The sequence below is a fragment of the Symphalangus syndactylus genome, chromosome 14, assembly GCF_028878055.3.
Source record: "Symphalangus syndactylus isolate Jambi chromosome 14, NHGRI_mSymSyn1-v2.1_pri, whole genome shotgun sequence".
Lineage (NCBI taxonomy): Eukaryota > Metazoa > Chordata > Mammalia > Primates > Hylobatidae > Symphalangus > Symphalangus syndactylus.
The window spans coordinates 79,671,745-79,687,323 of record NC_072436.2 but is presented as its reverse complement, the minus strand read 5'-3'; the positions used below and the strand labels follow the sequence as shown (position 1 = coordinate 79,687,323).

The 15,579-nt window shown below is 39.9% G+C and overlaps 2 protein-coding genes across 13 annotated transcripts in view; one reads left to right on the top strand and one right to left on the bottom strand.

The window, feature by feature from the left end:
- SANBR (SANT and BTB domain regulator of CSR) overlaps window positions 1-15,579 on the top strand; it is a 71,837-nt gene that overhangs the window by 38,304 nt on the left and 17,954 nt on the right. For 9 of the 12 annotated variants that reach the window (XM_063617939.1, XM_055242725.2, XM_055242726.2 and 6 more), the window contains 8 exons: window positions 298-443; window positions 3,279-3,378; window positions 5,038-5,070; window positions 5,918-6,017; window positions 13,104-13,195; window positions 14,494-14,522; window positions 14,605-14,678; window positions 15,166-15,254. In XM_063617939.1, coding sequence (XP_063474009.1) covers window positions 298-443; window positions 3,279-3,378; window positions 5,038-5,070; window positions 5,918-6,017; window positions 13,104-13,195; window positions 14,494-14,522; window positions 14,605-14,678; window positions 15,166-15,254 — 663 coding nt within the window. Of the gene's footprint in view, window positions 1-297; window positions 444-3,278; window positions 3,379-5,037; window positions 5,071-5,917; window positions 6,018-9,099; window positions 9,281-10,788; window positions 10,874-13,103; window positions 13,196-14,493; window positions 14,523-14,604; window positions 14,679-15,165; window positions 15,255-15,579 lie in introns of those variants that run through there. The other 3 variants (XR_010115713.1, XR_010115714.1, XM_063617945.1) reach the window with 3 other exon arrangements.
- LOC129462619 (large ribosomal subunit protein eL28-like) lies at window positions 9,741-10,258 on the bottom strand. Its single transcript, XM_055242741.1, has one exon. It carries the CDS (start codon window positions 10,217-10,219, stop codon window positions 9,806-9,808), a length of 414 nt encoding a protein of 137 aa, XP_055098716.1. The 5' UTR covers window positions 10,220-10,258; the 3' UTR covers window positions 9,741-9,805.

The window sequence follows — 15,579 nt, the reverse complement described above, 5'->3', positions numbered from 1 at the left end:
TTACCTGTTGGGAGGAGGGAAACCATTATGATCAGAATTGGGCCTGTGGGGACTCCTGGAGTGCTGGCAATGTTCTAATTCTTAATGTGGATTGTGATTATATGGGTATTCTTGGGTATTTGTTAAGCCATACAGTTATGATTGAATCTCTTTTCTGTATGAGGAATGTTTTTCTTGAGAAAAAGTTGTAAAATATGTATATGACAATATGACTCGGCAAAGAAAAGAAAAATAGTGATCTTTAAAGGAGTGTTCTGTAACAAACTAACCTCTAATTTATTGTCTCTTATGTGACAGGGCTGTAAAGTGAGGGACCACATGGTTACACTTCGTGATCAAGGTGAAGGCGGAGATTTGCCGTCCTGTCTCACTGCTAGAATGTTGGACGATTTGCACAAGTACAGAGATGTCATTGTTGTGCCTTTTTCAAAAGATACAGTTAGGTGAGGGGTGGAAAAACCCAACACTGTATTATAGCTTTATTCAGCAGTTCCCATTTCAGAATCCCTTATCCCCAAATCAGTAACGTCAGTCCTCAAGTAGTTTTCATTATTTCAGAAAACTTAACTGAAATTATATGTTAGTTACAATAAGAGCAGACAGATATTCATTTGATAGACAGAACACTTAAAAATACTGGAGGTGGCCAGGTGTGGTGGCTCACGCCTGTAATCGCAGCACTTTGGGAGGCCAAGGCGGGCAGATCACGAGCTCAGGAGATCGAGACCATCCTGGCTAACACGGTGAAACCCCGTCTCTACTAAAAATACAAAAAATTAGCGGGGCGTGGTGGCGGGCGCCTGGAGTCCCAGCTACTTGGGAGGCTGAGGCAGGAGAATGGCGTGAACCCGGGAGGCAGAGCTGGCAGTGAGCTGAGATTGTGCCACTGCACTCCATCCTGGGTGACAGAGCAAAAAAAAAGGAAAAGAGCCCTTGGTGATTACAAAGGTTAAGACCTTAAATCCAATTTGTGGTGGTGACGAGTGAGGGTTCCCAAGTTGCTTGAGGCCCTCTCAACCAATTGATTGTGTCAATTAATGCATGATTGATACAACTAGAAAAAAATGCTGATGGTTGAGTTCATCTCTCCATGAGTATGAACTCCTCGAATTGAGTAATTTCTGAAGTCACGTTCCTCATTTTGCAATGGCAGCAGGTTGTAAGGTTAGAGGCTGGAGGACTCTTTAAAAGAGGCTGTTCTTAGCCGGGCACAGTGGCTCATGCCTTTAATCCCAGCACTTTGGGAGGCCAAGGCAGGCGGATCACTTGAGGTCAGGAGTTTGAGACCAGTCTGGCCAACATGGTGAAACCCCATGATCATTGATCAACCAATTGATTGTATCAATCAATGCATGATTGATCCAACTAGAAAAAAATGTTGATGGTTGAGTTCATCTCTCCTTGAACTCCTCGAATTCAGTAATTTCTGAAGTCACTTTCATCATTTTGCAGTGGCAGCAGGTTGTAAGGTTAGAGGCTGGAGGACACTTTAAAAGAGGCTGTTCTTAGCAAGGTGTGGTGGCTCACACCTTTAATCCCAGCACTTTGAGAGGCCAAGACAGGCCGATCACTTGACGTCAGGAGTTTGAGACCAGCCTAGCTGACATAGTGAAACCCCATCTCTACTAACCAGGCATGGTGGCGGGCACCTGTAATCCTAGCTATTTGAGAGGCTGAGGCAGGAGAATTGCTTGAACCCGGGAGGCAGAGGCTACAGTGAGCTGAGATTGTGCCACTGCATTCCAGCTTGGGCGACAGAGGGAGACTCCGTCTCAAAACAAACAAACAAACCAAAAGCATTTCAGTTGGAGTTTCGCTCTTGTTGCCCAGGCTGGAGTGCGGTGGCACGATCTCGGCTCACTGCAAGCTCCGCCTCCCAGGTTCACGCCATTCTCCTGCCTCAGCCTCCCAAGTAGCTGGGATTACAGCCACCCGCCACCACACTCAGCTAATTTTTGTATTTTTAGTAGAGACAGGGTTTCACCATGTTGGCTAGGTGGGTCTCTAACTCTTGACCTCGTGAGCCACACACCTCGGCCTCCCAAAGTGCTGGGATTACAGGCGTGAGCCACTGTGCCTGGCCCCCTCTTTTTTTTTTTTTTTTTTTTTTTATTTGAGATGGAATCTCGCTCTGTCACCAGGCTGGAGTGCAGTGGTGTGATCTCAGCTCACTGCAACCTCCGCCTCCCGGGTTCAAGCAATTGCCGTGCCTCAGCCTTCCAAGTAGCTAGGATTACAGGCATGTGCCACTATGCCTGGCTAATTTTTTATATTTTAGTAGAGACAGGGTTTCACCATGTTGGCCAAGATGGTCTCAATCTCCTGACCTCATGATCCACCCGCCTCGGCCTCGCAAAGTGCTGGGATTAGAGGCGTGACCCACTGCGCCCAGCCAAGGCTGTTCTTAAAGCAGTACCAATTATAGCAGCCCATTCCACCACCTCACAGGTATGATGCTTCAAGTACAATGGTACTTGCTGAATGGGGTGTCTTTTGCTAGAGGAATCACTAGACAAATTAAGAAATGTCGTTGTTGGCCGGGCGTAGTGGCTCACGCTTGTAATCCCAGCACTTTGGGAGGCCGAGGCGGACGGATCATGAGGTCAGGAGATCGAGACCACGGTGAAACCCCGTCTCTACTAAAAATACAAAAAATTAGCCGGGCGTGGTGGCGGGCGCCTATAGTCCCAGCTACTCGGAGAGGCTGAGGCAGGAGAATGGCGTGAACCCGGGAGGCGGAGCTTGCAGTGAGCCGAGATCGCGCCACTGCACTCCAGCCTGGGCGAGAGAGCGAGACTCTGTCTCAAAAAAAAAAAAAAAAAAAAAAAGAAATGTCATTGTTGGCCGGGTGCAGTGGCTCACACCTGTAATCCCAGCATTTTGGGAGCCAAGGCAGGCGGATCACCTGAGGTCAAGAGTTCAGGACCAGCCTGGCCAACATGGTGAAACCCCATTTCTACAAAAATACAAAAATTAGCCAGGCATGATGGCGGGTGCCCATAATCCCAGCTACTCGGGAGGCTGAGGCAGGAGAATCACTTGTACCCAGGAGGCAGAGGTTGCAGTGAGCCAAGATCATGCCATTGCCCTCCAGCCTGGGTGACAGAGCGAGACTCCATCTCAAAAAAAAAAAGGAAATGTCGTTGAAGTGATATCCTTATACTCAGGAACTGTATTTCTAAAAAGCAATTTATGAAATATTTGTAATAAAAAGATATTCACATTTAAATTTTTAAGAAAGTAAACTCTTCTCCATAAAAATGTCTTTTTCTTTCAAGTGATGTTGGGGTTGGCCCCTGTGATGAAAAGGGTATAGAATGTGATGTTTTACTGGAGCCAAATACACCATGGGGTCCCAAAACTGGGGAGCTCAATGCTGTGAGTAGTTTTTTTCTCTTATTCTTTATTTACATAAATAATTAATGACATTTAATCTTTGACAGGAACCTGATCAGTTTAAGTTGAAACTGAACTGACTACCTAATCATAAGAAGGTATTATGCCTAGTAATAGGACTCTAAGGGTAATAGGACACATTTCTTGCCCTCAAAGAGTTAATAATGAATACATTTAAATTTGGGGAAAAAACAACATGGGGCCAGCCACGATGACTCACACCTGTAATCCCAGCACTTTGGGAGGTTGACGCAGGAAGATGGCTTGAGCCCAGGAGTTTGAGACCAGCCTGGGCAATATAGTGAGACCTCATCTCTACAAAAAAGGTTTAAAACTTAGCCAAGTGTGATGCCTTGTGCCCGTAGTCCAAGTTTTGCTGGGAGGCTGAAGTGGGAAGATTGCTTAAGCCCAGGAGGCAGAGGTTGCAGTGAGCCGAGATCACACTACTGCACTCCACCCTGGGTGACAGAGGGAGACTCTCTCAAAAAAAAAAAGAAAAACCGAAAACATAACATGGTCTTTAAGGTTTTTATTATGGACAAATTATGATTTGAGGAATGAAGATAGCATGAATGGATATTTTGTTTCCTTCTCCTTCTGTAAACTTTTTTTTGGCATAAAATTATTCTTTTATTGTAATTAGGAATATATTTAGATTCTTCAAAAGTTCCAGCCTAGAGTCTGGGTGACAGAGTGAGACCCTGTCTCAAAAAACAAACACACAAAAGTTTCAAAACTGAAATATTTTTTAAAGTGACCAGAAAACTTGATTCCTTTGACTCCTTTTTATTCCTTTGCCTTTGTTACTAAGGACCAGGGAATATATTTGCCTATGAATGTTCTGTCTTTGTGTTGGTTAAGATAGCTTTTACTTGAGAAAGTGAAATATTCCCTGTGAAGTGCTTTATAAACTTCAGACAGCTATACAAATACTCAGTCATGCCGGGCATGGTGGTTCATGCTTGTAATCCCCGCGCTTTGGGAGGCTGAAATCAGGAGTTCAAGACCAGCCTGGTCAAGATGGTGAAACGCTGTCTTTACTAAAAACACAAAATTTAGCTGAGCGCAGTGGCATGCGCCTGTAATCCCAGCTACTCGGGAGGCTGAAGCAGGAGAATCGCTTAAACCCAGAAGGCGGAGGTTGCGGTGAGTGGAGATGGTGTCACTGCACTCCAGCCTGAGCGACAGAGTGAGACTATTGTCTCAAAAAAAAAAAATATTCACACATTAACATTTATTTATTAATTATATGTCAAACAACAAACTAGATTTATTGAATGTCCATATGTAGTCTGCTTCCTTAACTTATATTAAAATATAAACATTAAAAAGTGATTGAAATAGTTCTAAGAATAACTAAAATTATTTTAGTAATTTACTTCTATGTGATTACTTAACTTGTCCTTTGGAAATAATGCTGGGAAAGTGTCTTTCTTTTAGAAAACATCCACATCCTCCTCTAGCAGAGGATATTAAAGACTGTAACATGTCACTTTCAGCCTGAGTTTTAAATTATGTTTCAGCCTGGAAGGGAACTATATTTGTAACTTTTTTTCAACTCTTCTACAATATCCATGTCAAAATAAGGAGCTGTAATCTGGGTAAATGGAGATTTATTAATCTCTTATTCCTGTCTTATAGTTCTTGTCATTGAAAAACTGGACTCTACAACTGGTAAGTGAGCAATTATAGTTAGCATTCATGGATCTCTTTCTTCCTAAATTAAAGTTTAGTTTAATAGAATCTTATCAGTATCTTATTTTACGAATTTTAGTTAAATATACATCTTCCTTTTCAGATTCTCCTATTTTGCACTTAAGTAAAAATGCCATTAAATTATTTAAGACAGACTCATATTCCATATCTGGCTGCATAATCCATAGATCTAGTTAAACGATTTTTTAAAGTCACTCTTACATCATATTTAGGACATTGAACAAAGCAACAAACCTGTTAAGTTCCAGTTATTTGATTGTTTGAGTGATTGGTTGACTTTTTTTTTTACCCGTTTGCCAGTACTATGCTGTCTGCCATCAATATTCATAAGAATGGAATAGGAATTTGGATTAGTGATAACAGACAGTAGGGCACAGAGATACAGGAAAGTAATGCAGATATGGTTAAATAATCCAGGATCACATTCACCCAGAGAATGTGCATATGTCCTTGTTTATAAGACTACTTTAATATTGGTGGTTACTATATTGTAATTTAATCTTAATATCAAGGAATATACATTTAGTTGAGTGATAGAGGTACAATTCAACAAATACTGAGTACTTATGTGCCTACTACTCTTCTAGGTTCTGTGAAGGAATTAAAAAATATATGAAGTAATGTAAGCCTGCTCCGGATGTAAAAATTCTTATGTCTATTTCCTGGATATTGTGCTAGCCAGAGGTTATTTTATCAGCTCTTGATTGACTCATTCATTCAAAAGAAATTTAGGTAAATGTGTTTGAAAGAATTCAATAAAAAATCATAATATTACATTTGTAATAGATTTTTTTTTTTAACTTAGAAACAACAGTCACTGTTTTCAGAAGAAGAAGAATATACCACTGGTTCTGAGGTCACTGAAGATGAAGTTGGAGATGAAGAAGAAGTATCCAAGAAACAAAGTATTGGTTTATAAGTTAAAATCAAATCTCACTGTTTATGAAGGGGTTAAATTCTGAAGCCTTTAATGCAAGGGATGGGGAATTGGTTTTATATATAGAGTAGGTTGCAACATAGAAAAAAAAAATTGAAAGGAGACACCATCAAGATTTCCTAACCCAGGCATGAACACGGAATACTCAAAGCTATAAAGAGAGGGCAGTACACTGAGAAAGAACTCTCCAGGTTTTCACTTCAGGTGCAACTAAATGTGTGACTCATTTCAGATGAAATATGATCTGAGATGTGTACCTGAGATGATTTGGAGTGATACTCAAATGAACCATTAAATAACATTCATAAATGTATGTTTTTTTTAGGGGAAAGCATTTTTTTTTTTTTTGAGACAGAGTCTCACTCTGTCACAGTGGCGCAATCTTGGCTCACTGCAACCTCTACTTCCTGGGTTCAAGCAATTCTCCTGCCTCAGTCTCCTGAGTAGCTCGGACTACAGGTGTGCACCACCATACCCAGCTAATTTTTTTGTATTTTTAATAGAAACGGGGTTTCACAATGTTGGTCAGGCTGGTCTTGAACTCCTGACCTCAGATGATCCACCTGCCTCGGCCTCCCAAAGTGCTGGGATTACAGGCGTGAGCCACTGTGTCCGGCCGAAAGCATGATTATTGTACAACTATAAAATTAACTTGTGTCAAAATTTCTCAACTCATTAGTTCCTAGAAACAGCAAGGAAAATTGGTTCAAAGAGCCTTTGAAGACTCAAGTATTTATAGGCAATTATGAATCTGTTTTGTCACAATAATTTACCTCTTTTAGGATTTCATATGAATAGAATCATGAGTAATCTTTTGTCTCTGGCTTCTTTCACTTAGTATAAGGTTTTTGAGATTCATTCATATTGTTTATTCCCTCTTATTGCAGAGTGGTATTCCATTATACTACTTTTGAAAAAAGAATGTTGGTCTGGGCACAGTGGCTCATACCTGTAATCCCAGCACTTTGAGAAGCCAAGGTGGGCAGATCACCTGAGGTCAGGAGTTCAAGAGCAGCCTGGCCCACATGGTGAAACCCTGTCGCTACTAAAAATACAAAAATTAGGCCAGGCATAATGATGGGTTCCTGTAATCCAGCTATTTGGGAGGCTGAGGTGGGAGAATTGCTTGAACCCGCAAGGTGGAGGTTTCAGTGAGCCAAGGTCATGCCATTGCACTCCAGCCTGGGCGACACAGCAAGACTCTGCCTCAAAAAAAAAAAAATACAAAAATTAGCTGGGCATGGTGGCGGGTGCATGTAATCACAGCTACTCAGGAGGCTGAGGCAGGAGAATCACTTGAACCCAGGAAGGGGAGGTTACAGTGGCCAAGACCATCCCATTGCACTCCAGCCTGGGCAACCAGAATGAAACTCCATCTAAAAAAAAAAAGTTAAAAGAAGATTGTAAGTTAGATACAAAATTGATCAGTGTCATACAACTTAGTGAACCCGTAACTCTTAGGTTATCTTTTTAGAAATAATTTGCATTTTTATTAGACACAAAAACCTGAAAGTTAACATGTAACTTTCAGATGCCATCAGTAGATGGTAGTCAGACATGGGACATTCTCTTAGAGAATTAAATGATTCTTGAGTAGGCATGTTAAACACCCCTCCAACATGACATTGAAAAAACATGCTGCGGCCAGGCGCAGTGGCTCACGCCTGTAATCCCAGCACTCTGGGAGGCCGAGGCAGGCGGATCACGAGGTCAGAAGATCGAGACCATCCTGGCTAACACGGTGAAACCCCTTCTCTACTAAAAATACAAAAAATTAGCCAGGCATGGTGGCGGGCACCTGTAGTCCCAGCTACTCAGGAGGCTGAAGCAGGAGAATGGTGTGAACCTGGGAGGCGGAGCTTGCAGTGAGCCGAGATCATGCCACTGCACTCCAGCCTGGGCGACAGAGCAAGACTCCGTCTCAAAAAAAAAAAGAAAAAACATGCTGCCTTCCCTTTATCTTCTCTCCAAGTTTTACATAATTTTTCTTAACATCTTGAATCCTCCAACGAAAAAGCTGGTTCTTTAGCAATTTTGTGTCCATTTTAATTAGTAAAGGAGAAAGTTCTACAATGTTTCTTTTCAACAGTTTGATTGAGGTATAAGTTATATGTTACAAAATTCACCCATTTTAAGTGTACCTGTAGATGAGTTTTGGCACACAGATGTATAACCACCACCAAAATCAAAATCTAGAACATCATTTCAAAAAGTTCCTTCATCCCCCTTTGTACTCAGTTCCCTTTCTCCGGTTCTGCCCTCAGGCAACCATGAATCTGTTTTGTCAAAACAATTTACCTTTCTTAGGGTTTCATATGAATGGAATCATGAGTAATTTTTTGTCCCTGGCTTCTTTCACTTAGTATGAGGTTTTTGAGATTCATCCATATTATTGCATGTGTCAGTAGTTTATTCCTTTTTATTGCAGAGTAGTATTCCATTGTATGGCTATACCATACTTTGTCTATCCATTCCCAATTTCATGGACATATGGATTGTTTCCTCTTGTTGGCTGTTGTGAATAATGCTGCTGTGAACATTTGCATACAAGTCTGTGTGGACATGTGTTTTCATTTCTCTTGAGTAGATACTTAGGAGTAAAATTACTAGATCATATGGTAAGTGTGTGTTTCACTTTATAAGAAACTGCCAAATTGTTTTTGCAAAGTGACCATTTTGCATCTCCACGAGCAGTGGAGCATTCCCACCACTGTGCATTCCCACCAGCAGTGTATGCAAGTTCCAATTGCTGCACATTCACATCAATACTTGGTATTATTGGTCTTTTTAATTTTAGCCATTATAGTGGATAGATAGTGTTAAGCAACTTTTCATGTTTTTATTGACCATTTATATATCTTTTTTATGAAGTGTTTGTTTAAATCTTTGGCCCATTTTTATTGGATCATTTGCCTTATTATTGAATTGTAAGATTTCTTTATATATACTTTAGATCTAAGTCTTTTTTGTCAGTCATATGTTTCTCAATATTTCCCCTAGTCTATGCCTTGCCTTTTGATTTTCTTTTTTTTTTTTTTTTTTTGAGATAGAGTCTTGTTCTGTCATCCGGGCTGGAGTGTAGAGGTGCGATCTCTCACTGCAACCTCTGCCTCCTGGGTTCCAGCGATTCTTCTGCCTCAGCCTTCCGAGTAGCTGGGATTACAGGTGTGCACCACCACACTGGGCTACTTTTTGGATTTTTAGTAGAGATGGGGGTTTTGCCATGTTGGCCAAGCTGGTCTCAAACTCCTGACCAGGCCTAATTTTCTTAATGATGTCTTTTGAAGAGCTAAAGTTTTAAATTTTGTGAATTCTAATTTTTTAGTTTTTCCTTTTTATGTTCCATTATTTAATAGCTAAGAAGTATTTACCTACCTCAAAGTCAAAGATTTTCTGCTGTGTTTTCTTCTAGGAGTTGTATGATTTTAGCTTTTTATTTAAGATTATGATCCCATTTGGGTTAATTTTTGTTTATCGTATGAGTTAAGGGTCAAGCTTCCTTTTTTTCCATAGGCATAGCCAGTTGTTCCAGCACCGTTTATTGAAAAGACTATTCTTTTCTAACATATTGGATTACTTTGGCATGTTAAAAATCGGTTGACCATTTACATGTGGCCCCATTTCCAAACTCTGTTTTCTTCCATTGATTCTTATGTCTTTCTTTATATCAGCATATCAATACCACAGTTAATTTTTTTTTTTTTTTTTTTTTTCGAGAAAGCCAGCTGACTCTTTATTGCTTTGGGGACAGGGGGCTCAGGAGCTCTTGGTGGAGCGGGTCCGCTTCCTCTTCACCATCACAGGCTTCTGGCTGCGCAGGATGGCGCTGGCCCTGCGGATGGCTGCCATGCGCAGGTTGGAGCAGTACTTGTTCTTGCGGATCATGTGTCTGATGCTGCTGAGTGTGGCGCGAGCATTGTTGTTGATGGTGGTCCACACATAGGAGGTGGCAGGCTTCCACTGGCCAGATCTCTGCTTAATGACCGCCACGACACCTTTGCCGTCGGCTGCTGGCTCCACGCCCACAGTCTTGTGGTGAATCAGTCCGTTGTAGCACAAGGAATTGCGGGCCTTCAAGTTATTGGGCTCAGTGCTGTAGGTCTGTTTATTCCTCGTGATCAGGAAACTGGAGCAGTTCCGCACGACCATCCATTGCAGATGCACAGACATGGCGGCGGCTCCTCTCGCAGCGGCGACCTGAGACGGAAAGGACACTGTTAATTTTTGTAGATTTTAGTGAGTCTTGAAACCTGGTGGTGTGAGTCCTCCAAAATTGTTCTTTAATTTTAAATTATTTTGGTCTTTCAAGGTACTTTGCATTTTCTACAAATTTTAGAGTCTGTGTGGATATTCCTACAAATATCTTTTTGGGATTTTTGTTGGGATTGTGTTGAACTTGTATATCAATTTGGGGTGAATTCCTTTTTTTTCCAATGGCAGTTCTTCCCATCCATGAACATGGAATATCTCTCCATTTATTTAGGACTTCTTTAATGTCTCTCAATGATGTTTTGTAGTTTCAGTGTACAGATGTTGAACATCTTTTGTTAAATTTATTCCTCCGTATTTTATGCTATTATAAATTGAATTGTTTTTCCGGTTGCTCATTGATGGTAATACTAATGATGGTCAAAATACAATTGATGTTTGTATATTGATGTTATTTGCTCTTCATTTATTAGATTTCATTCCAATCTGTATACCTTTTATTTATATGTCTTGCCTTTTGTGCTGGTTAGGACCTGATATTGAATAGAAGTGGTGAAAACAGACAGACATCCTTACCTTGTCTGATGGGGAAAACATCCAGTCTTTAACCATTAAGTATGTAATGTCAGTTGTCGGCTTCCCATAAATGTCCTTTCTCAGTTGAGAAAGTTCCTTTCTGTTTCTATTTTGCTGAGTTTTTATAGTGAATAGGTGTTGCATTTTATCAAATGCTTTTTCTCCATCTATTGAGAAGACCATATAGATGTTCTCCTTTATTGTATCAATTAGGTACATTGATTGATTTTTCACATGTTACACCAGTATTCTGGTGTAAACTCCACTTGGTCATTTATTACTCTTTTTATATATCACTGCAGGGGTCTGTCCTGCAGATCCTGATGCAACGATGGATGAGTAACGTACACTGACACAGATATTATGCTTGTCTGTCTGGCTGAGAGTTTGGGCCGCTTACAGACTCCCAGGAGAGTGCTGTAAAGAATTGCAACCGTGACCCAGACTTGCTGGCCTTCCCAGCATTTATTCAGCACACATTAAACTACAAAAGTCTCAAGTAAACACCACTAGAATGTAATTACCATTGCCGACCCACCTAATAGAGAGCAATCATGCACCCACAGATTGTCAAAGGTTAGTCTTAGGACCACATGAGTAAACAAGCTATTTAGATAGACTCCTCTACATTCCTATGTTAATTACCCTTGCTATAGCTCAAAGAGGATTAGGCTGCCTTCAGCAATAACTCTATCCTGAGGCTTTAGCAAAAACCTTCTGGCCTTCTAAGAAGGTTTATTTTACAGTTTTTCCCACCATCCTTACTGAACTCCCACATCTCACTGCATTGGACTTGCATATATATATATATGTGTGTGTATCTATGTATATATACATATATATGTATATACACATACATATATTTTTGAGACAGGGTCTCGGTTGCCCAGGCTTGAATGCAGTGGCATGATCACAGTGTGTGTGTATGTATATATATATATATATATATATATATATATATATATATATTTTTTTTTTTTTTTTTTGAGACAGGGGCTCTCTCTGTTGCCCAGGCTTGAATGCAGTGTCATGATCACAGCTCACTGCAGCCTCGACCTCCCAAGGCTCAAGCAGTTCTCCCACCCAAGCCTTCTGAGTAGCTAGGACCACAGGTGTGCACCACCATGCCCAGCTAATCTTTAAGATTTTTTGTAGAGACAAGGTCTCCTTATATTGCCCAGGATGTTCTTGAACTCCTAGCCACAAGCAATCCTCCTACCTCGGCCTCCCAAAGTGGTAGGATTACAGGTGTGAGCCACCATGCCTGGGCTTACTTGCTAATATTTTGTTAAGGATTTTTTGTTTCTGTTCATGAGAGATATTTGTAGTTTTCTTGTTATGTAGTTTTCAAGTTTTGATATCAGAGTCATGATGACATTAGAAAATGAGTGACATCACCCCTCTTTTCTGAAAGAGTTTGTGTAGGATTTGTATTGTTTCTCCCTTAAAAGAATAATAAAATTCAGCAGTGAAGCCATATGGGCCTGGACTTTTGTTATAGGAAGGCTTTAAATTATGAATTCACTTTCATTAGTTAATAGATGCTATTCAAGTTTTCTATTGCCTCTTCAATTTGTTTTGATAATTTCTGTCTTTCAAGGAATTTTATCTAATTTGTCAGATTTATTGGCATAAAGTCACTCATAGTACATTCTTTTTTTTTTTTTTTTTTTTTGAGACAGAGTCTCACTCTATCACTAGGCTGAAATGGCACAATCTCGGCTCACTGCAACCTCTACCCTCCTGGGTTCAAGTGATTCTTGTGCCTCAGTCTCCCGAGTAGCTGGGATTACAGGCACGCACACCATGCTTGGCTAATTTTTGTACTTTTAGTATAAATGTAAATGTGCCTAATTATAAAGCCCTAAAATATACAAAGCAAAAACAGACAAATCTGTAAGGAAAAATACACAGATTACCACTTGTAGCTAGAGATTTCAATACTTCTTTCTTACAGCTGCTTGGGAGGCCGAGGCATGAGAATCGCATAAACCCATGAAGCAGAGATTGCAGTGAGCCAAGATCATGCCACTGCACTCCAGCATGGGTGACAGAGCAAGACTCTGTCTCAAAAAAAAAGAAAAAGAAAATGAACCCCTGTAAAGCAGTTTCAGCTTTGCTTCATAGTATATTTGCTTTTTACCCAGAGGTGAATTTGTTAGTTTTCTTAAAACAATGTTTTTCTTAATGGTCTTATTGTTTAGAAGTAACAAGTGGACTGGAAAAGTATATGGGGCCTAAGCTTATAACATTGACTTCTCATTATCAGGGAAAAAGGAGAAGCCAAAGAAGTTCACTAGACAACCAAAAAAGCAGATATCTTCACCCTGTGCCCAGAGGAAAGAAAAGGCATTGGAGAAGGTATCTCTGAATTATCTGTTGTTATTTTAAAGTTTATATGGAAAAATAAGCAAATGAGTATAGCCAGAAAAAAATAAAAAGTTAAGAATAATGAAGACACATGGAATGCTAGCAATGTGAAAATGAAGAAGTTTTGTATAGACTGAGATTAAAGATCTCTAAGATATATTGACAAATGAGAAAAGAAAGGTGCAGAAATGTATAGTGGTATAGTATGCTACCATTTGTGTAAAGTAGATGGGGGAAATATATAAATGAACTTCCTTGTATATACATAGAATGTTTCTGGAAGGCTACATAAGAACTTGATAAAATTGGTTGCCTCTCAGGAAGGGAACTGGACGTGTAAGGGACAGAAGTGAGAGTCTTTTCATTATATGTGCTATTATACCTTTTGAATTTTAAACCAATATTACTTATTCAAAAAATTAAAAATAGACTTTTAAATTAAAAATAAATTATATTTTATGACATTTAAAAATAATTCTTATTTCTCCATACCTTTGAAGGAAGGGGTAAAAAAGCCCGGTGGGAATGAGAGAATAGTAATAACCACTATTGGCTAAAAGAAAAACTGTGAATTTCAAAAATGTGTGATAGGTTGAGTCTGGGTTAAGATCCACAGAGTTACATTGGACACATTGGACATTCATCTTTGTGTTAAGTAGCACAGGCATATGAGTAGGTTAATTCTATAAAACATCGTATCAGCTGGCTGGGCATGATCACTTATGCCTGTAATCCCAGCACTTTGGGAGGTCAAAGTGGGTGGAGTGCTTGAGCCCAAGAGTTTGAGACCAGCCTGGGCAACATGGCAAAACCCCATTTCTACTAAAAAAAAAATATACAAAAATTAGCCAGGCATGGTGGCGCACACCTGTAGTCCCAGCTACTCAGGAGGCTGAGGTGGGAGGATCACTTGAGACCAGGAAGTCGAGGCTGCAGTGAGCTATAATCATGCCACTGCACTCCAGCCTGGGCAACAGAGTGAGACCCTGTCTTCAAAAAAAAAAAAATTGCATAAGCTGGGATTCCAAGGTTAACCAATGAAGCTAGATTCAAATTCTAGGTCTGTATCTCTTTGGAGAAGTTTAACTTCTCTGAACCTGTTTTATTATGAAGATATTAACAGTGCCTGTCTCATGTGGTTGGTGCAAGGTTTAAATGAAATAGCACTTGTAATGCTCTTGGTACAGTGTCTTCACACTCAGTAAGAGTGAACTCTTTTTATTACTAACTATAGCACTAATCAGTAAACATGTTCTAATTGGGCCTTAATGTTGTCTACTTTTTTTTAGTCAGCTTCTAGAGATGTGTCTCCTTTCGTGTGAGTATTGCTCCTTAATCCAATCAGATATCCACTCTTAAAGAAGCATCAATGCTGATTTTTGTTCAATTTTTTTCAATAGTGTGAGTATGCAAAAGAATAAGTGGGATGCCACAAGATCCTTGAGATTCAACCAGGATGCACAAAGAGAAGACGGTAAATTTTATTATTTGGGTAATGTACAAATTGGATGTAAATAGCAATGATTGGTGTGTCTTTCATTTTATACAGTATGCTGAATAGCTCTAGAGATTCTAGCTAAAGTAAGGCCCTAAATTTGCATATTCCCTTAGGCAACAACCAGAGTTTCATTACTAGACAACCCCACTGAATAATGTATTATTTTATGCATCCGTGGTTTTGAGATCACTCACATTGACCTTTGCCCGTTATTTTCACTGTAAAGGTGACTGAATATGTTTTAGGCTGTTTTATGGTAATCTAAAAAGCAGCACAATTATCCTCAGATGCGTCATTTGCCACTTGGCTGACTTAAATTCTTCACAGATATATAGATGTGTGTCTGTAAAATATTATCAAAAGATATTTTCATAAACCCTAGGCGATTACAGTCTTTTTTGAGAAATAAAAAGTTATATATCATCCTTATGAAAAGTAAAGTTTACTGTTTTTTTCCCTTCAGATCAACGGCGAATGTCTGAAATTACAGGGCACCTAATAAAAATGAGATTGGGAGATCTGGACCGAGTCAAGTCAAAGGAAGCAAAAGAAGTAAGAATTGTGTACTAGTGTATTGTACTTCTGTAAAATATGCCTTCCTACTTGTATTTTCAGCTTAGGATTATAAAGATGTTTTAGGCAGAATTTTAAAAGAGTAATTTATGTCTTTGTTTGTTTTTTTCTTTGAGATGGAGTTTCGCTCTTGTTGCCCAGGCTGGAATGCAGTGGTGCAATCTCGGCTCACTGCAACCTTCGCCTCGTGAGTTCAAGCAATTCTCTTGCCTCAGCCTCCCAAATAGCTAGGTTACAGGCATGCACCACTATGCCCAGCTGATTTTTTTGTATTTAGTAGAGATGGGGTTTCGCCATGTTGGTC